Consider the following 23,060-nt stretch of genomic DNA (forward strand, 5'->3'; position numbering starts at 1 on the left):
GGACTCAAACTCAGGCCTCTCTATCCCAAATGCCCATATTTTCTGCCTCCAAAAAGAATGTTATTCAGTTTTGTATTAACAAATATAAAACATAAAAATAATATTTTGGATTACAGAGGATGGTAGGAGCGCTTTCAATAAATCCATTAAGGAAACCAATAATCCCTACAAATATTTTAAGTCAAGAGGATTTAAGGAGGGAAAGATAATATAACCCACACTGGTGGCACGCCAGTTTTCACGAGCCATGCCATAAAGATATTCTCTTTTTTTCCACTTGAAATAAATTCACCCAATACTATTTTTCATGAGGGTCAAACCAAACAACAACTTGTGCTGTTCAAAATGGTAGCCAGTAGTTATATACAGGTATTGAGCATTAGAAATGTGGCTAGTCTGTAACATAAAAATAGACACATTAGCCGGGTGTGGTGCCTCACGCCTGTAATCCCAGCACTTTGGGAGGCCAAGGCGGGCGGATCACCTGAGGTCAGGAGTTCGAGACCAGCCTGACCAACATGGAGAAACCCCATCTCTACTAAAAATACAAAATTAGCCGGGCGTGGTGACGCATGCCTGTAATCCTAGCTACTCGGGAGGCAGAGGCAGGAGAATCACTTGAACCCGGGAGGCGGAGGTTGTGGTGAGCTGAGATCATGCCACTGCACTCCAGCCTGGGCAACAACAGCGAAACTCCGTCTCAAAAAAAAAAAAAAAAAAAAAAAAAAATAGACACATAGACCAATGGAACAGAATAGAGAACTCGTACATAAATCCATACATTTACAGCCAACTCTGCTTTGAGAAAGGCACTAGGAACATACAATGGGGAAAGATAGCCTCTTCAATGAATGGTTCTGGGAAAACTGGATATACACATACAGAAGAATAAAACTAGACTGTTAGCTATCATTATATACAAAAAATGACTTAATATGGATTAAAGACTTAAATGTAAGACCCAAAACAACAAAACTGCTAAATGAAAACATAGGGGAAATCTTCATGTCATTGGTCTATGCAAGGATTTTTTTGATAAAACTTCAAAAGCATGGGCAACAAAACAAATATAGAAATTAGATTACACCAAACTAAGAAGTCTGTGCACTGTAAAGGAAACAGCAGAGCAAAAAGACAACACACAGAGTTAGAGAATACACTGGCAAACTATGCATCCGAAAAGACGTTAATATTAAAAATATAAAAGGAACTCAAAAAACTCAACAACAATGAAAACCCCAATTAAAAAATGGACAAAAGACGTGAACAGATATTTCTCAAAAGAAGACATACAAATGGCCAACAGACATATGAAAAAATGCTTAACATTGTTAATCATCAGAGAGGTGAAAATAAAAAACACAAGAAGAGATCATCTCATCCCAATTAAAATGTCTTTTATCAAAAAAATAGGCAACACATCAGTTAAAAAGCTTCTGACAGCAAAGGCTACAATTAAAAAGTGAAGAGCAACCTACAGAATGGGAGAAAATACTTGCAAACTATACCTCTGATAAGGGATTAATAACCAGAATATACAATTATTAGGAGCTTTTTTAGGAGCCCAAACAAACTCTATAGGAAAAAATGGAATAATCTGATCACAAAATGGGCAAAAGATTTGAATAGACATTTCTCAAAAGGAGACATGCAGATGGCAAGCAGGCATATGAAAAGGTGCTCATCCTCATTGCTCATCAGAGAAATGCATATCAAAATTACAATGAGATATCATCTCACCCTAATTAAAATGGCTTATATCCAAAAGACAGGCAATAACAAATGCTGGCATGAATGTGGAGAAAAGAGAACTCTTGTGCACTGTTGATGGGAATGTAAACTAGTACAACTGCTATAGAGAACAGTTTGGAAGTTTCTCAAAAAACTAAAAATTGAGCTACCATATGATCCAGCAATCCCACTGCTAGATATAAACCCAAAAGAAAGGAAATCAGTGTATCAAAGAGATATATGCATTCCTGTGTTTGTTGCAGCACTGTTTACAATAGCTAAAATTTGGAAGCCACCTAAGTGTCCATCAACAGATGGATGGGTAAAGAAAATGTGGTACAGGGCCGGGCGTGGTGGCTCACGCCTGTAATCCCAGCACTCTGGGAGGCCGAGGCAGGCGGATCACGAGGTCAGCAGATTGAGACCATCCCGGCTAACACGGTGAAACGCCGGTTCTACTAAAAATACAAAAAATTAGCCGGGTGTGGCGGCAGTGAGCCGAGATTGCGCCACTGCACTCCAGCCTGGGTGACAGAGCGAGAGTCCGTCTCAAAAAAAAAAAAGAAAAGAAAATGTGGTACATACACACAATGGAGTACTATTCAGCCATAAAAAACAATGAGATCCTGCCATTTGCAACGACATGGATGGAACTGGAGATCATTATGTTAAGTGAAATAAGCCAGGTAGAGAAAGACAAATGTTCCATGTTCTCACTTATTTGTGGGATCTAAAAATCAAAACAATTGAACTCGTGGACATAGAGAGTAGAAGGATGGTTACTGGAGGCTGGCAAGGGTAGCAGGGTGCTGGCAGGGGAGGAAATGAGGATTAATGGATACAAAAACATAGGAAGAATGAATGAGACCTACTATTTGATAGTGCCACAGGGTGTGCCATAATAACTTAATTGTATATTTATAATCAATAATAACTTAATTGTACTTTTTTTTTTTTTTTTGGGACAGAGTCTCGCTCTGTCGCCAGGCTGGAGTGCAGTGGCGCGATCTCGGCTCACTGCAAGCTCCGCCACCCGGGTTCAAGCGATTTTCCTGCCTCAGCCTCCCAAGTAGCTGGGACTACAGGCGCCCGCCACCACGCCTGGCTAATTTTTTGTAATTTTAGTAGAGACGGGGTTTCACCATGTTAGCCAGGATGGTCTCGATCTCCTGACCTAGTGATCCACCCGCCTCGGCCTCCCAAAGTACTGGGATTACAGGCGTGAGCCACTGCGCCCGGCCTTAATTGTACATTTTAAAATGAAAAGTAATTTATTTGTAACTCAAAGGATAAATTATTGAGGGGATGGATACCCCAATCTCCATGATGTGCTTATTTCACATTGCATGCCTGTATCAAAATACCTCATGTATCTCATAAATATATACACATACTATGTACCCAGAAAAATCAAAAATTAAAATACATTTTTAAAAGACGGGCAACAATAACAGATGCTGGCAAGGATGTGGAGAAAGTAGAATTTGTATATAAGGCTGGTGGAAATGTAATTTAGTACACTATGGAGAACAGCATGGAGGTTCCTCAAAAACCTAAAATAGAGCTACCATACGATCCACCAATTCTACCACTGGATATATATCCAAAAGAATGGAAATCAATATGTTGACAAGATATCTGCAGTCCCATGTTTATTACAGCACTATTCATGTAGCCAAAATATGGAGTCAACCTAAGTGCCCTTCAATGGATAAATGGATAAAGAAATGTGGTATATATACACCATGGAATATTATTCAGTCATAACAAAAATCCTGTCGTTTGCAGTAACATAGATGGAACTGGAGGTCATTAGTTTAAGTGAAATAAGCCAAGCATGGAAAGAAAAATATTGCATGTTCTCACTCATGTGGGAGCCAAAAAAGTGGATCTCATGAAGACAGAATAGACTGGAGATTACCAGAGGCTACAAAGGATAGAAGGGAGGTGGAGATGAAAAGAAGTTGATTAATGGGTACAAATATAGAGTCAGATAGAAGAAATAAATAAAACCTACTATTCTAGATTAGTAGGTGGCTATAGTTTACAATAATCTATTCTATATTTCAAAATAACTAGAAGAGAACAATTTGGATATTTCTAGCATAGAGACAAGACAAATAATTAAGGTCATAGATATTCCAATTATTCTACTTGTTCTTTACAAATTATATGAATGTATTAAATTATCACATATATGTGTGTAACATGGAACTGTGTATATCTATTGCGCATAGATAAAACATCGTTTAATAAAAAAATGTGGCAAGTCGGAATTAAGATGTGCTGTTAAGTGTAAGAGACACCCCAGATTTTTAATACTTATTATAAAAAAGAATACAAAATTTCAATAATTTTTATTTTGATTATATGTTAAAATGATATTTTAGAGATACTGGGCTAAATAAAATGTTATTAAAATTATTTTCACCTGTTTCTTTTATTAATGAAACTTATGGATTATTTTAAATTACATATTTGGCTCACATTTGTAGCTCACATTATATTTCTATTAGATGGCACTGTTGCGGAATATATGTCTTTGAAAATAACTAGGCTTAAAATCGAATCATGGGAAAAATTTTTTTGAACATCAAAAGCAACACATTAAGCAAGACCCAATACTAGAGTGTTAGAAAATTTATTTTATTAAAGTGTTGGTCTTAGTTTTTCCTACCAGTTAATAGACGTGCAAAATTTAACACACCATTTAAAATCTATTAACCTCAGTTTCTGTAAAATCAAGATAATAGTTATATTGCTTACCTCACAGGGTGGTCATAAATATAAATGATTATTTCATTCATTCAAAAAATATATCAAAGGTCTAACATGTGGTGGGCCAGGGATACCAAGAACATAAGTTGTTGTACCTTCCTCCATGGGGTTTACAATAGAAATTACAGAATGTTACAGGGGCAATGACGGAACCATTACAAAGTATCTTGTGACTGGCACTCTGCTTAGGGATCAAGGGAAAGTTCAGCGGAGGACTTGGCCTCTGATCCGGCCCGGTGAACCTGAATCAGAGTAAGCCAGGTAGAGAAGTCAAGGAACACCTTGTCTTCAAGTCTCTGAGGTATAGAAGAGCAGGATATGCTCAAGGAAAAATAGGGGTGATTAAGGTGCTGGGAAGTAAAGGAGGAGAGGTAGTGCCTAGTTTGCAGTGTGGACGATTCTGGTTGGAAGGTTCTGATGCTGGGAGAGAGAGGAGAAAAGAGGACCCACAGTCACTCGCGAGCTTTTCTGATAGTGCCTATATTCTAACATAATTTTGGAATCTTTCTTTTCTTCTTAGAGAAAAGATGTTAGAAAAAGTTAGAATACAAATGAACAGGATTTAATAGAATAGTATTTAATAATTAATTTCTAGAAAAATTATGTGGAGTGATTTTTTTTAACATCTGCTCAGCTCTTTAGGTTAGACCAGTGCCTCATGAAAGGTTCCACATTCTCAACAGGACAATTGCACGGTTGCCTGGGGGAAGGGGCAGCTTCACAAAACAACCTAAGCCTATAAGAAGTCATTTAAATCTACCAGTATTTCCAAAGACTGAATTAGTTGCCAGAGATTAATGTATTTCAAAGTTATCTGCTAGACTGCAGTCAGTATGATAGGTGATTTAAAATTTTCTATGGTACTATATTTATTTATATGAAAATCACAATGAAGATAATGGGGTATGAATAGTACTTTCAAGATTATATGTTTGCACATAACATACTTATAAAAGGCATTTTCAGAAGCAAAAATTATGGCTGCTTTTTAATGTTTGTATTTTCTTTAATGCAACACAGATTTGCATTAATCTCTTAAAACAGAGATTGCTGTTTCAAGAACAATAAAAATAAACATTAACTAATCTCAAAATGATTTAGAAGATGTGGGCATACTATAGAATCTAAAAAAATGAAATAATGCTTTATTTTCACCATTAAATTTATATTACTTAATAAAACAATATGCCATAAATAAAAGTAGAGAGACCCATTTTTTAAACCTCAGACAGATAAAATCATGTCATTGAATAGACAATTTTTATTGTTTTCCTTTCAAATCATGGAACAAATGAGAAGATTAAAAGGATGTTTTTCAGCAAACGTCTGTTATTGACAACAAATGGCTTTGAACAACAAAATAAATTGATACTTCGGTGCTTCTGATTGAAGAAAGTATTGATTATACTAAAGGATTCTTTTAACAAGATAATATTCTTTCTCTTTTGCCAACAAAGTTCCTACTAAGTATTGTGATTACTTTCTGCTTTCTGGTCATAATCTCATCTTTTCAAGGTCTCTCATCCTCTGGAAGAATTGCTCCTATCTCCCAGAAGACCTCAAAAGGGAGAAACCAGGAACTGCTTTGTCTTTAGTTAGAATTTGTTCAGGTCTAGCTTCCTTCAAAGACTCTCTAGAAGCAACAACAGCAACAATCTCTATTACATTGGGTTCCAGAGGAAGATGTGAATCAGGCAGTTTTAAAACACAAGAAAGAATCACCAGGAATCACCTCGCAGGAGTCAACAGTGGGGCAGGTCACATCCTCCTGCTACGTCACGTTCCGCCTTCCATCTGCGTATGCGGAGGGGCCCCTTCAGTATGACTACCATATTACATCTCTGCTAAAACAGAGAGCACACCTCTTGCGTTCTTTAGTTTTGTTTTTCAGAGAGCATTCTCTTGTGAACACTGAGTATTTACAAGGAACATTCAAAGGAGGGTTCATTAACTATAATCATAAAAATAATGTTTCCTTGATTTTAAAAATATGGCCTGTGTCCCTGTCATGCCCACGCTCTGAGTAACAGCAGAAATATCATAGAAAATGGCTGTGTATTTGCCCCCTCTGTGTATTTCCTTATTCTCTTCCCCCATTTGTGATGAGTCCCTTCAGGGAAGGCACTGTTTTTCTTCTATGCATTCCTTGTAATGAGTCACAATGCCCACTCAATAAATTTATGAATCCACACACAGTAGTAGAAGTTTGTGGATGGACAAGCAGTAGCAACTTAGTCAATAGTCAGCCCTCCACGATATTCTTTGGAGAGTATTTGTTTAGTGAAAGGTACACAGTCTTAGAAATCAAACAAGAGGCCAGGCGCTGTGGCTCACGCCTGTAATCCCAACTCTTTAGGACGCCGAGGCAGGTGGATCACTTGAGGTCAGGAGTTCAAGACCAGCCTGGCCAACATGGCGAAACCCCATCTCTGCTAAAAATTCAAAAATTAGCTGGGCATGGTGGCGTGCACCTGTAATCCCAGCCACTCAGGAGGCTGAGGCAGAAGAATCGCTTGAACCCAGAGGGTGGAGGTTGCAGTGAACCTAGATCATTCCACTGCACTCCAGCCTGGATGATAGAGCGAGACTCTGTCTCAAAAAAAAAAAAAAAAGAAAAAAGAAAGAAAAAGAAATCAAACAGAACGAAATTTAAGTTCCAACTTAGACACTCATTGAGCAAATTAACATTTTTGACCCTTACTGTTTTATACATATAAAGTGAGGACGATACTTCCAATGATATAGGGTTGTTTTGAGGACTGAATGAATGAATATACATAAAGAATGTCAAAGTCTCATAATGCTTTCTTGGCTCATGAAAGCTCTCAGTCAATACGGATCTGTATTCCTCTAGTATCTTGGAATTACTCTCTTCAAACTGGGGTATTCGGCAATGTGCAAAGAGGGCCACAAAGCCACCAGATAAACACGAGATCTTCCTGCTGCATATACGTTTCTTGGTGGCACTTAACTTTATTAATATAACAGCTATTGTTTAGGAGTTCATTTAGTCAGCAAATGTTTTTGAGCACCTGTTGTATGGCAGCAGTCTATTGGGAGCAAGGGATAAAATAGTGAACAAGACATGGACTTTCTAGCCTATTGGAAAGGAAGAAAGGAAGAGAGGGAAGGAAAGAAGGAAGGAAGGAAGGAAGGAAGGAAGGAAGGAAGGAAGGAAGGAAACTATAAGTTCTGACAAGTGCTCTGAAGAAATGGAGATTGCAGCCATAGAAACTAGTTGGGGAAGGAGTCAACTTCTTTAGCTAGAGTGAGCAGAGAAGGATTTTTAAAACAGGTGGCATTTAGGTTTCAAGAGAAGGAGACAGCCAAGCTGAGTTATGGGACAGCAAAGCTGAAGTCACCTGAAATCTTAAGGCCAAATATAAATTTAATATTTGTTAGTAGGGCAGCTTCCTTGACTTCTCTGCTACTCAAGGCTCTTCAGTAGATGTTTGGGGAACTTTGCCCAGAAGAAGTCCATGAATTCCACTGCGAGAGGTAGGAATGGTGGATAGAAAACACTCTCCTTTTCCCTATCTGTATTTAAGTTGGCAGCTTACAAGAGCTAAAACTAAGTACTCAGAATAACTTTCAAGGGAATAAGCTGATATATCTCAACTATGGAGGGAAAGATTGTATTTTAACTAGATTTATAAAGCTCTTAAGCTTTATGTGGCACTTGCATTTCAAGATAGAGATTCCCACTAATTAAAATCAAATAAAACTAAGGTTCTTCTTGGCACACTTTGATGCTTTCTTTTTGCCTCATGTGGCTGTATTACTACAGAATGGTAATTATCTCTCTATCTATATAGCCATAGGAAATCACAATTTAAAAAACTTACTAAATTACTATAAATTTCATGAAATAGTTATAAATTTACTTTTTGAAAGGCTCTGGTTTCACTGGAAAAATCTAGAGAGATAATTTAATTTAGGCAAGCTTCTTGAAGGAGGGATAATTTTATCTCACTTTATCTTTGTATTGCTAATGCCTTGCACAGTGCAAGGGACATAATAATGTTCAACAGACACTTAATTAACTAAATTGAAGTTATAATTTCATATTGGAATTGATAAAGGGTACCAAAAATCTCTTCGGCTCAGATATTTGTCACTACAATTAAATTCTAGTGAAACAGAAGAATAGGTACACTCCATAAAGTACATGATTTTCTTCATAATAATTGGATTTGGCTAGTACTTTTGATTTCCTACATACTCTATACTTCTAACTCTTGTGAAATTCTGTTCCTGACAGATCCTTCTATTCTTGATAATGTGCCTAACAAAACACCATAACACAATGAAGCTGAGAAGGTGGGAAGTAATTATAGCTCTTGGAGGAAGGTTGAATAGCTATGTCCGTGAAGCGTCTTTTGAAACTGTTCTAAGAAGAGTTGTCCCTATTGCCCTAGTGACATTACTCAGAGAAAAAAATATATGATTTCTTCAGATGTGATTTTATTTTCCTTAGGTTTTAAAATTGTTTTCTAAACCAAAGAAATTTTTTTTACAATCTTTAAATGAATAGTATGTTGTGCACTAAGAATGGTACATCGATGTGAGATTCCAATATTCTTGACAGTGAACAACACGGTAATTTGGCTTTAGTCTCCTATTTACACATTTAAAGAAATGATAATACATACAATGAAAAGAGGAATAAAAAAACAAATTAAGTCAACCATCACTACTTGGGTTAATTTTATAGTATGTGTATATTTAGGTATATATTTACTCTTCAAAAATAAATTAATTTTTCATTCCATTAAGCAAACTATAGTATAATATATAACATTCATTTCTGTTGTGAATTTTTATCTAATAAAGGCCACAGCATAATAGGCATAAACTGGAAGGAATTATTCCACTGTTGCTACAATAGATGTTTCTTTCATCACTAGGCTGAGATCTTTTGGTCCCAGTGGACAGCTTAAACTGCCTAGAAAAGAGTGGCATTCTCTCTTAATCTGTAGTGAAAGCAATAATGACTGGCCTTTAAACCACCTTATTGTGCCTGTGCTTTTCTGCTGGAATCTCTTTTACTTTGGGTTTCACATTTTATGCCCATCAGTGACTGAGACCAGAGGAAAATGTGAATCAGGCAGTTTTGGAACACAAGAAAAAAATCACCTCACAAGGGTCAACAGTGGGTCAGGGTCATATCCTCCTACTATACGTCACGTTCCGCCTTCCATCTTTGTATATGGAGGGGCCCCTTCAGTCTGACTACCATATTCCATTAAGGGAGGAGACCACCCCTCATATTGTCTTATGCCCAATTTCTGCCTCCAAAGAAAGAAAAAGTAAAAACTAAAAGGCAGAAATGAAATCCATAAGCAGACAGCCCAGTGCCACACCCTGGGCCTGGTAGTTAAAGATTGACCCCTAACCTAATCGGTTATGTTATCTATAGATTACAGACATTGTATAGAAAAGCACTGTGAAAATCCCTATCCTGTTTTGTTCCAATCTAATTACCGGTGCATGCAGCCCCCAGTCACGTGTACCCCCTGCTTGCTCAATCGATCACGACCCTCTCACACGCACTCCCTTAGAGTTGTGAGCCTTAAAAGGGACAGGAATTGCTCACTCAGGGAGCTCGGCTCTTGAGACAGGAGTCTTGCTGATGCCCCTGGCCGAATAAACCCCTTCCTTCTTTAATTTGGTGTCTGAGGAGTTTTGCCTGCGGCTCGTCCTGCTACATATCTCTGCTAAAACGGAGCAAAGCTCTTGGACATTCCAATCAAGAAGCAATGATGGAAAGCCAAATTAGGAACGAGGGCAGTTGACTTTACATTTTACAAACAGCAGAAAGGAATGAACATCAAAAGCTTAAATTATTAATGATTTAATTTGAAAGATGAGGTTAAAAAAGGGGGGATGACTGTAATTAAAAAACCCAAACTTACGGACTGCTTTGTATCTGCATGGAAATTGGAATTAGGCTTCTATAATTCTCCTTTGATTTACATGTTCAGAAAAATTGTTCTCAGATATCCTTCACCAAGATTTCATTCTCCCAGAGTGCTTTCCATAAATATTTATGTGAAAATCGATTTGACTGTCTTCTAGATTTTCTGGCCTGCTTGCTTATTCGATTTTTTCCCCTGCCAAAATGAAGCCCTGAATGACAGAGTGGTTAAACAGCAAAATATTCAGGCTGTAGTAGACCGAACTCTCATGCACGATACCTGAAGACCCACAGGTAAGCTCCACATCCAATCTAGGACTATTAAACCACTTCAGAGCCTCCATGGCTGAACTTCCTCACAGAGATGTAATTTGTTAGAAAAGTACTTGTCATTTCCACCCAGAAGTCAACTACGGTTGTTTCTTCCTTTTTTGATTGTAACTTTTACATGGTGAAAAATATTCTTTTGCTATAATAAGTTGGATATACTTATGAAATGAAGAAAATAGACCTATTATTCTAGTTATCAGATCTCCAGGGGAAATACTTTGATTGTCTAAAAGCTTCACAGGCTGCTCATTAGTGTAAATCCCTTTTTTGGTCATTTCTGAAGCGAAACACATTCTTTGCTGATGTAAATGCAGTATCAGCTCCTTTAATTCAAGTTGGAATTTCAACAAGAGAGACGAAGCACAGAGGGTTCTACTTATGTCATAATTTACTATTTGGACACATTCATATGATTTTAAAAGAGGTCTGTGCTTATTTCCCACTTAGCTGCCAGGTGGTTGAGGGTTATATATAGTTGAAGTCCCAAATATAAAAGTGGTCATGGACAAAAATTATGCATAGTTGATGCTACAAGCATTTCTCAGAATGGCAAGAACAAATTCTGCTTGGTTGTTTAGTGGGAGAGCTGATAGGTTCGGCACACTCACTAAAGACATTTTCCTGAAAAAGTTCTAGCCAGTCATTTTTGCCTGGAGGCCCAGTGTAAAGGCCTCCTTGCAAATCTCCCCAGGAGCTGAAGAACAGCAGATGACTATATCCCAGAGATCCAATGCTCATCCTAAGCATAAGTGAAGCTGAGATCTTGAGTGTCTGAATAATGAACTGAAACTGGTTCTCAGCAGATTATAGAAAAATGAGTGTATAAAAATGGAAATAATGCTGGCACCAATGCAGATAAGGATAGCATCAGACTATTGCTTTTAGAGGCATTATTTGACAAGATACTTCAAAATTGGGCTTTAAAGATATAAACTCAGAGAAAAGTGTTAACTTTCAAGTCTAGCAATACGCTATCTACAGGATATGAAGAATACATGCAGTGGAATCACATAAAGGGCTTTGAAGGGGTTCCTTTCTATGTATAAGCATGTAAATGACCGTATGAAGTGAGGACTGATATGGAGATTTCAGAATGTCTTATCCATAATGACTATTCAAATGAAAAGTACAACAACAGCTGCTAAAGAGTTGGTAAGAAGTGGTGATTCAGGATTGGTTAGCTGTTAGTTTACATAGTCATTAAAATAAGAAATTCCACAAATAAAGCTGTCAAGTATTCGGATTTATACAGAACATTTCCAAATACAAAAGCTATACAAATAAACCACTACCCTCATATATGCCTTATTTTCGAGAGGCCTTACCTTCGAAGCAGATGTTTCAGTAAAGGTGCAATCTTGTATTTAATTCCTATTTAACTTATAAGATACATTTCAAGATAAAGACTGGTTATGCAAAGCAATTTCTTTCTGTGTAAAATCAACTTTACAAAATGGAGATAAACTCAGCAGCATGGCTGCATGAGGACCAGAGAAAACCCAATGAACTTTTCTAATTTTCAAAATGCAGGTCATATTCTGATTTAACATCATACTGTATCCATCAACTTTGCATCCATGATTCAGCAACACTTATGGCATGTTTAAATTTATAGGGATGAGGCAAAGCTCTCCAAACAACTTTTATACATAAACAGGAAAACATTTTCTCAGGGAGACTTACCCACTCTTTCTTTGGGTCTCTTATCAGAGAGCACCTGTAAAAAAACAGTATCACCCTTAATATCTCAAAATTATACCACTTTTGTCAAGAATATTGAGTTTGAAACAAAAAATAAGATTGTAAAATTAGAACCAAATGGCCTCCAGAAATGAAAATAAAATGCCAAATGAGGCATGAAGATTGAATGATTTTAGGAACTACATAAATCATCAAGAATCATAAAAGTCATCAAAATACTCATTCATGGGGAAGATGCATTAAATTTATTTTTCTCTGACTTAAGTAAAGATTTATACAATACAGGCCTTGTGCAGTGGCTCATGCCTGTAATCCCAGCAATTCAGCAGGCCTAGGTGGGAGTTCCAGGCTTAAGCCGAGGAGTTCGAGATCAGACTGCGCAACATAGCGAGACACCCTGCTCTACAAAAAAATTTTAAAATTAGCCGAGCATGGTGGCATGTGCCTGTAGTCTCAGCTACTTGGAAGGCTAAGGTGGGAGGATCTCTTGAGCCTGGGAGGCAGAGGTTGCAGTGAACCGTGATCATGTCACTGCACTCCAGCCTGGGCGACAGAACGAGGCAAAAAAAAAAAAAAGATTTACATGATACCATGTGTCTATTTAGTAACTGAGAAGACTAAAGTCTAGTTTTAATCCACTGCTCCAGGGCCCTGGTGCCACCAATAGTCTCCTTAGTGCTAAAGCCAGGCCCTGCCTCACTGTGTCTCTCAGTGACATCACAGGCCCTAACTCAGCTGACTACTCCTTCCTTCTGCAACTTTATCCTTCTGGCCTTCTGAATCCCATGCTGTCCCTGCTGTCTTTTCTACCCCTCTGCTTGTTCCTTATCATTTTCTTGGTGGGCTCTCCTTTTGCCTGTGCCCTTCTTATATGCTGATTTCATTTACTTAAGTTTTATTTTGTCTTGTTAGGGATGGGTGCTGGCCCTTCTTCCCTTCTCACTTTGCACCTTCTTCCAGGGTGATCTCATGTACTTTCCATCCATATTCTCATAACCTTCAGGTTTAGATCTCCAACTTAGGTCTCTTTTCTTGAGCTCCAGGAAAACAGCGAATTTTTTTTTTTTTTTTTTTTTTTTTTTTTTTTTTTGAGATAGAGTCTCACTCTGTCACCCAAGGCCAGGCTGGTCTTGAACTCCTGAACTCAAGTGATCCGCCCACCTCGGCCTCTGAAAGTGCTGGGATTACAGGCATGAGCCACCGTGACTGGCCAAGAGCAAACTGTTGATTGCACATTTGCATTTGGACATTTCACATCAGACACCTCAAACTCTGTGTCCAAAACTCAACATCCTCTCCTCCCCTCCCACCTCCTCCTCCACCTCCTTGTCCACACACACATACAGATCCCCTGTCTGTGTTCCCTCTGTCTTGGTGAATGGTGTTTCCATCTACCTGTTTGCTCAAATCAGAAACTCAAAGATCACCCATGACTCCTTCCTGTCCTCACTAAATCCTGCTGAAGCCTACTTCCAAATGTTGCTTGAATCCATCTGCTTCTTTTCATCCCTGCTGCCACCTCCTGGGCAACATTCAGGTAATACCTAGAAAATTGCAATAGTTTCCTAACTTCTTAGTCCGATTCTAGTCTTATTTCTCTCCAATCTATATTCTCAGCCAGTGTGATTCCTTCAAAATCAATGTGATCACTTCAATCTTCTTAAAATCCTTCAATGATTCCTCATTACTCTAAGAATAAATACAGTTTTGTGGTTAAGATAATATGTTTAGCAATCAGAAAGATAGTTCCTAGCCATATGACCTTAAAAAAGTGACCACATTTCTCTAAGCCTCATTTCCTCATCAGTAAAATGGGGTTGCTTTGAGGAGTAAGTACAAAAATTCAGGGGATGTCCTGAGCCCCATGTGTAGCAGAGAAAAGGTATATAGTAAATATTGGTTGATTATTCTGAAGGAAATTCAGAAAAATAGACGCTTATGATTATTAACTTTTTCAAAGTATCAGGTACACAGTACTCTACAAGAGTCAGTCAGGAAAGAGGCAAAATGATGATGCAGTTAAAGCTTTGTCCTTGATACCACAGTTCCTTCCCATCCCATTGTTTGTGTTTCTCCCTATATTCTACGCCTGTGCTCATACTTGCCCCGGGAAAAAGCAAATCCACAAAAGAGTTGGTAAGAGACAATAAGATCCACTTTTCCCAAGGATATTCACATATTAAAGGGACATCATTTGACAATAAACACCAATAAATGAACTTCATTTCATTTCAATAAATGGTGCAACTTCAGACATTTGTGACACACAGAGGAGAAAAGATCCCTCCATATTTTTAAACTAATATCAGTGGTTCTGACTTGGTTTGGAAGCAAATATATTTAATGACTATTTGACCTGGAATAAGAAACAGAGTAAACTTAGAAAGTAAAATAAGTTGTGTTACTTGAACATAATAAAATATTAAGCATTCTTTTCTAAATACAATAATGTTCTGACAATCATGTAAATTAGAAATAACCCAGTAGAATTCTTCCATTTCAGCTGTTTAAAAATTCTCACTTACAAACTAAGAGCAATTGCTGCCGAAAAATTTAAGCCTCAGGGCTTGAAAAGGAAACAAAACACAGAAGTATGCTTTCTCAACCACACCTTGAGATGGAGTGCTAACAGAGCTACTCATACATTAATAATAATAATAATACTAAATAATCCTTGGCACAAGAACTGAAAGTCAGATTACTTGATTTCAAAATAAATCAATGCAACCCAACTGAAATAGGAATTCCAGAGAGAATATTTGACAAAAGTATGGCCAAGTATTATCTTGTCCTAAAAGTAGAATATTTAAAAGGTAAACAGAGTTTGAATTTGATGAATATATAAATGTATACAGAATATGAACATTTCAAGTGTGAGGTATCATGATGAGATAAAAGGAGAAACTAATTATCTGAAATTAAAGCAACAAAAGTTAGTGTTTTGAAAAATGAAAAATATTTGAAAAATATTACTGAAGTTCAAAGATGTTAGAGATATTTAAAAATGAGCCCCTCATGTATCTACCATTTTAGTAGTACATGAAACATTAGAAGCAGAGGCATAGGGGCCCTCATTTCCCAGGAAAATTGATGAGGCAAAAAATGAATACATAACACCCATTTTCCATAATATGTTAATTGTAAAACATTCATAAATATGATGGTGAACGTATTCTTCTTTATGGATTATATAGCAATATTTTAACATAATAATTTTCACTTAAAATCACAGGATGCCAGGGGCCAGGGCAAGAAGGAATAGGGAGTTATTGATTAATTGGTACAGAGTTCAGTTTTACAAGATGAAGAGTTCTGGAGATGGACAGTGGTGTTGGTTGCATAACAATCTGAATGTTCTTAATACCACTGAACTGTACACTTAAAAATGGTTAGGATGGGCCGGGCGCAGTGGCTCACACCTGTAATCCCAGCACTTTGGGAGGCCGAGGTGGGCGGATCACAAGGTCAGCAGATGAGACCATCCTGGCTAACAGGGTGAAAACCCGTCTCTACTAAAAATACAAAAAATTAGCCGGGTGTGGCGGCAGGTGCCTGTAGTTCCAGCTACTTGGGAGGCTGAGGCAGGAGAATGCCTTGAACCCAGGAAGTGGAACTTGCAGTGAGCCAAGATAGTGCCATTGCACTCTAACCTGGGCAACAAAGCGAGACTCTGTCTCAAAAAAAAAAAAATTGGTTAGGATGATAAATTTTATGTTAAGTGAATTTCATAACAATTAATAAAAAGGGTCCCCCCCCAAAAAAAAACCACTAGAAGCACACACTCTATTGCAACCCCGTATATTGAACCTCCTGCTGCTTCCTACTTCAAACCCCTCTGTTTGGAAATCCAAATAGAAACTCTTTAGAACTTAGCAATATAACACATTAAGAGGTTGTCTCGGCCACGTGCGGTGGCTCACGCCTGTAATCCCAGCACTTTCGGAGGCCAAGGTGGGTGGATCACTAGGTCAGGAGTTCAAGACCAGCGTGGCCAACATGATGAAACCCCGTCTCTACTGAAAATACAAAAATTAGCTGGACGTGGTGATGTGCACCTGTAATCCCAGCTACTTGGGAGGCTGAGGCAGGAGAATCATTTGGACCCAGGAGATGGAGGCTGCAGCGAGCTGAGCCGAGATTGTGCCACTGCACTCCAGCCTGGGCAACAGAGCGAGACTCAGTCTCAAAAAAAAAAAAAAAAAAAGAAGATATCTCTAAGATCCAAAATGTGACTTATGGATAGACAATTTTAGAAAACTGCTACTATTGGGGGGATAATTATTCATACTCACCTAATAATCCTGAGATTATAGTTAGCTCTATAAACATGAAGGAAGGGTACACTTTGGAGCAGATGTGAAATGATGTCACTTATTCACTGATGTCAGTATAGTTAGATCACGTGTCTCTCGACCACCAGTGGGTTTTCTCTGGGTATTGTATTCACTAAACATTTGCTGTGTGCTTAGTCAGTATATAGATACACACATTTCTAGCACTATGCTAGGTGCTTAACCCTTTCTGTTGTGTAGGTGGCTTGGAGCAGGTAAGTGGTCTATATTGGAGATCCAAGAACTCTAGAACTGTAAGAATTATCTCATGGATAATTCATGGATAACTATTAGAATTATCTCATGGATAATTCTCATGGAAAAAACATGACTGTAGTTTTGCCATTTATCACAGACCGCAGATAGCATAAACCATGTTTGGGTGGCTTCAGTTCCTTCTTAATTAGCAGTAAATTCCTTTGAGTTACATTTAAGGGTAATTTGCAGGCCAGGTGCAGTGGCTCATGACTGTAATCCCAGTACTTTGGGAGGCCAAGGTGGGAGGATTACTTGAGGCAGTGAGTTTGAGATCAGCCTGGGAAACATGAGGAGATCCTGTCTCTACAAAAAAAAATAGAAAAAATTAGCCAGTGTGATAGCTTACATCTGTAAGCCCAGCCACTAGAGAGACTGAGGCAGGAGGATCACTTGAACCCCGGAAGTTGAGGCTGTGGTGAGCCAGTGTTCCCACCACTGCACTCCAGCCTGGGTGGCAGAGTGAGATCCTGTCTCCATAAATGATTATAATGTAACAGTAAAAAATTTCAAAAAGTCATTTGCCTCATTTGCTGAGATCCCCCAGAAAGTGTTAATTTTGTAATACCTCCAAAGCCATAGTAGTTATAAATCCATGTTCATGCAGACAGTCTAAAAACATCTTAGGTATTTATTTTATGATAAGACTGGATATAAAATGCAATTGCTTTTTGAAACAAACGTACCCAGTAATGTATCCTTTGCCCACATAGCCAAATATGACAGATTAAAATACAGAACTGCACTAAGTAACCATAAAAACATTCAGATAATTTTTTTTGGGAGGCTATGTCCCTTAGGGCTTGTAATGATCAATCAAGTCAATGAATACATTAACTACTATTGTACTAGTCAAACTAGAAAGCAGTTTCAACACCTGCTGCTCCTGAAAAACAAAGGGCCCATTTTTTCCTCATGCCCTCATGTTAACCTTTAAAACCAAAAGCAGTAGATAAAAATCCCAGAGTAAATAAATTCTTATGTAAACATGGAAGCTATTTTATTATCTGCCCTTTACTTTATTCAGAACCCACCTGCTGGTTTCAAACTCAATAGATTATATTCAGTAGTAACCTTGATTTGAATATTACTGGATAATGTCTAAGTAACAATGAGTAGAAAAGGTTAATCACTAGATTACCACTAGAAAGTTAGTTTCCTTGGACAAGTGTATGGGATATATTACACACTGAGTTTGTCCTGAGTAATTTATGGCTGACTTTGTTATAGGTGAATTATATCTCAAATAACATTTTCCTAAATCACCCTTGTCTTAGTTTGTTTGCGTGTTGCTACAAAGAAATACCTGAGGCTATATATATAAATATATATATATATATGTTTATTTGGCTCACAGTTCTGGTATCCCAAACAGCTCAAAACTGGGCAAGGGCCTCAGGCTATTTCCACTCCTGGCTGAAGGTTGAAGGGGAATTTGTATATAGAGAGATCACAGGGAGAGAGAGGAAGCAGAAGAGGGGCCAGGTGCCAGGCTCTTTTTTAACGACCAGCTTTCACAAGAACTAATAAAGTGAGAACTCACTCACCCCTCAACCCAAGTGAGGATTTTAATCTATTCATGAGAGCTCTGCCTCTGTGACCCAGACACCTCCCATTAGACACCCATCTCCAACACTGAAATTAAATTTCAGCATGAGTTTTGAGGAATCAAACATCCAAACTATAGCACTCCTCATGTTAGCTACCCAATAGATCATGTACAAATTATACATAAAAAGTATAGGGTTTAAAAAAAGAAAATAAAATATTTCAAAGCATTGTAATCTGTAATTGCAGTCATTTTGACAAGACAGTCTTAAAGAAGAGGTTAACCAAACTATCAGTTGATGAAGAAGTAAAATGAAAATATAATGTTCCTTATTTACCATACTAAATTCTCACTATTCCCTTTAAATTTGAATTCAAAATATTGCAAGCATGGCCTTGCAGGAAAGTTCCGAAAACTTTCTATTTCTGCAAAAATTCTATATAGTGATTTCTGTCTAATTATCAAAGCTATTCTTTCCCTGACTCAGGCCGAGAAAAGGCCATACTGACGCTTAGCTAGAAGGAGGGAAGAGACAGGGATGATCACAATTTCCTCACGTATCACTATGTGATGAAAGCTAAAAAGAAAAAAAAAACCAAAATCACTAAAAAAGATAGATTATATAGTTTTAAATATACTTTTTATTTTTGTTTAATCTTCCCTGATTTCCTATAGATCTGAGATATGTCATGCTTATTTTCATTGCTATATAAAAATCTCAATAAACTTTATACATAAGAGTAAAATGAAAATCCACTTTTGTGGACTGAAAAATATTTCAGTTTCACCATGATATATAAATCTCTCTGTTTCTAAATATAAATTTTGGTGTATGTATATTAGCGTTCATATATTTGAAATAGAAGGAGTAATACAGAATTTTAGACAATCTAATGCAAAAACGTGAGTCTTTACTAGTTCAGTGAGTCTAAAATGATGCTATTTAATAAACCATAGCATTTTAATAAGCATTCTTGACATCTGGTGCTAATAAAAAGGACTATGTTTTACAGTTAACATTTAAGGAAAAAACATGACTGTAGTTTTGTTATTTATCATAGATCACAGATGGCATAGCCCACATTTGGGTGGCTTCATTTCCTTCTTGATTAGTTTACATAAAGAGGCTACTTGTTCTCTCTCTTTCTGTGTATATTTTATACAGGATTTGGGCCAAGTCCCAGAAATTAATACATGAACAAAGAAAGGAATTCATTAAATTTAATGTGAAGTTTCTGAAAAACAAAACTGATTATAGACTTTTTCTGGATCCAGTTTAGTTAATAGATTCATTCTAAAACAAGGATCCAAGGAATTTTGCATCTGGAAAAATATTTGAAGCAAGTTTTCTGGAAATGCAAGAAACCACAAGGACCTAAAAACGTCCGTCTCTTGTACAACTATATACCCTAGGCAAATACTGACTAGTCCTTCTATCCAAAATAGGTTCTTCCACGAGCTTGTGTGCAAGCCAGCAGCTGAGCGTGATGCTGCTGCAACACCTAGACAGGGATGTAGGCTTCCAGGTGCTCTCCTTGCCTCTGGCTAACCCTTTTCCAACCATGAAACTGAAGTATGGGCTTCCCTTTTCCTACTTGTTCAGACTTTTTGTGTTCTTCCCTTTAGATCCTTTGCTGAGTGTCCTGCTCCAACTTGGACATTAGACTTGAGTTGTACTCTGACTCTCATTAACCCCAACTTACCACTTCCTTACACGTTCCTCTGGAAAATGTCATGCTTATCTGGAAGCATCAGTGCAAGAGTATAAAACATATGTCATATGACTTTTCACTAGATTTTGTTAGAAGGATTGAAAATTAATGATTACATTTACCAGATAGTAATAACAGAAATAGTATGCTCTAAGATGCTCAATAAGACACACAGAAGCTCAGACTGAAAAGACAATAGATTAATCTGTGAGAAATGGAGAGATGGGAGTGTTAATTAGCTCAAAATCAACAAATTTTATCCTCAGAATTCTTTAATTCTGAAAATTAGAGAGAAATAAGATATATATATATAAACACCATTAGAAAGCAATTAAATGCAGAATTTATTACAATACAGAATTAACTGATTGAGATAATAAGCACAATTAATTTTTAGAATACCTTAAAGTTAGTAAAAGAGGTTATGTATGCTGTTGAAAATCTGACTAGATTAGAATAAAATTGAGTTCTTCTTTAAACTAAATTATCGTTATTATTATTAAATTTTTATTGATACATAATAATTGTACATACTTATGGGATATGTGATGTTTCGATATGTGTTCACTGTGTTATGAGCAAATCAGATTATAATAGCGTATCCAGCACTTAAATATTTATCATTTCTTTTTACTGAGTACATTCAAAACCCTCTCTTCTAGCTTTTTTGAAATATGATACATTATTGTTAATTCTCCTATTCTCCCTCCTCACTACACTTCCCATCCTCTGGTAACCACTATTCTACTCTCTACTTCAATGAGAACAACTTTTTTAGATTTCATATAAGTGACATCATGCAGTATTCATCTTTTTGTTCCTGACTTATTTCACTCAATATAATTTAACAGGTTCATCCATGTTGCCACAAGTGACAAAATATTCTTTTTTTTATGGCTGAATAGTATTCTATTGTGTATATATACCATATTTTTAAGCTCATTCAACCACTGAGGGGATTTAGGTTCTTTACTTACCTTGGCTGTTGTGAATTGTACTGTGTTAAACACAGGAGTGCAAATACCTCTTTGACATACTGATATCATTTCCTTTGGATATATACCCAGTAGTGGGATTGCTGGAGTACAGGGTAGTTCTATTTCTAATGTTTTTGAGGAACCGCCATACTGTTTTCCATAATGGCTGAACTAATTTACATTTCCCCTACCAATGTGTAAGGGTTCCCTTTTCTCTGCGTCTTCACCAACATTTGTTACTGTTTGTCCTTTTGATAATAGTCATTCTAACCAGAATGAAGTGATATCTATTTGCATTTCCCCGATGATTAAAAATGTTGAGCTTTTTTTCATATATTTCTTGGCCATTTGTATGTCTTAAGAAATCTAAAGTCAGGCCTTTTGCCCATTTTTTAATTGAGTTTTTGTTGTTGTTGTTGAGTTGTTTCAGTTCCCTATATATTTTGGATATTAACGCCTCATCAGATGCATAGTTTGCAAATATATTCTCTCACTCTGCATGCTGTCTCTTTGCTTTGTTGATTGTTCTATTGTCCTAAAATGCTGTGCCAAAAAAAAAAAATAGGTTGATGTAATCCCATTTGTCTATACTTGCATTTGTTGCCTATGCTTTTGAAGTTTTTATCCAAAAAAATCCTGGTGTAGGATATTTTTCATGGACATTTTCTCCTGTGTTTTCTCTTTTAGCAGTTTTGTAGTTTTGGGTCTTACATTTAAGTTTTTAATTCATCTTGAGTTGATGTTTGTCTATGGTGAGAGAAAAGGGTCTAGTTTCATTCTTCTGCATGTGTTTAACCAGTTTTCCTAACACTATTTATTGAAGAGACATTCCTTTCCCCATTTTGTATTTTTGGCAACTTTGTCAAAAATTAGTTGGCTGTAGATCCATGGATTTATTTCTGGATTTTTGATTCTGTTCCATCAGTCTATGTGTCTGTTTTCATGCCAGTACCATGTTGTTTTGGTTACTAACACTTAGAAGTATATTTTGAAGTCAGGTAGTCTAATGTCACCAGGTTTATTCTTTTTGCACAATATTTCTTTGGCTATTCAGGATCTTTTGTGGTTTCATGAAAATTGTAGAATGATTTTTCTATTTTTGTGAAGAATGTCACTGGTAATTCGTTAGCAATTGCATTGAAACTGTAGATTGCTATGAGTAGTACGGACATTTTAACAATATAAATTACTGCAATTCATGAACACAGGATAACTTTCTATTTTTTGTGTCTTCTTCAATTTTTTTGTAGTTTTAATTGTAGTTATCTTTTGCTTCGTTAGTTAAATTTATTCCTAGGTAATTTTTTGTAGCTATTGAAAATGGTATTGCCTTCTTGATTTCTTTTTCAGGTTCTTCACTATTGGCATATAGAAATACAACTGATTTTGTATGTTGATTTTGTATCTTGCAACTTTGCTTAATTTATTTATCAGTTCTAATAGTTTTTTTGTGTGAAGTATGGGGTTTTCTATATGTAAAGATCATACTATCTGCGAATAGGGACAGCTTGATTTCTACTCTTCCCATTTAGATTCCCTTTATTTCTTTCTTCTACCTGATTACTCTAGCTAGGACTTCCAGGACTATGTTCAATAAAAGTGGTGAAAGTGGGCACCTTTGTCTTGTTTCAGTTCTTAGAGAGAAAGCTTTCAGCTTTTTCCCTTTCAGAATGATGTTGGCCGTGAGTTTGTTATGTATGGCCTTTATTATGTTGAGGCATGTTCCTTCTATACCTAATTTGTTGGGAGTTTTTATTATGAAGAGATGTTGAATTTTAT

At 36.9% G+C, this 23,060-nt stretch overlaps 1 protein-coding gene across 2 annotated transcripts in view; it reads right to left on the reverse strand.

Annotated features, from left to right (window-relative positions):
- STARD13 (StAR related lipid transfer domain containing 13) overlaps positions 1–23,060 on the reverse strand; it is a 572,996-nt gene that overhangs the window by 324,693 nt on the left and 225,243 nt on the right. For both annotated transcript variants that reach the window (XM_055360572.2, XM_063697258.1), the window contains exon 3: positions 12,440–12,473. In XM_055360572.2, coding sequence (XP_055216547.1) covers positions 12,440–12,473 — 34 coding nt within the window. The remainder of the gene's footprint in view (positions 1–12,439; positions 12,474–23,060) is intronic.

This window comes from Gorilla gorilla, chromosome 14 (assembly GCF_029281585.2).
Source record: "Gorilla gorilla gorilla isolate KB3781 chromosome 14, NHGRI_mGorGor1-v2.1_pri, whole genome shotgun sequence".
In the NCBI taxonomy this organism is placed as follows: Eukaryota; Metazoa; Chordata; class Mammalia; order Primates; family Hominidae; genus Gorilla; species Gorilla gorilla.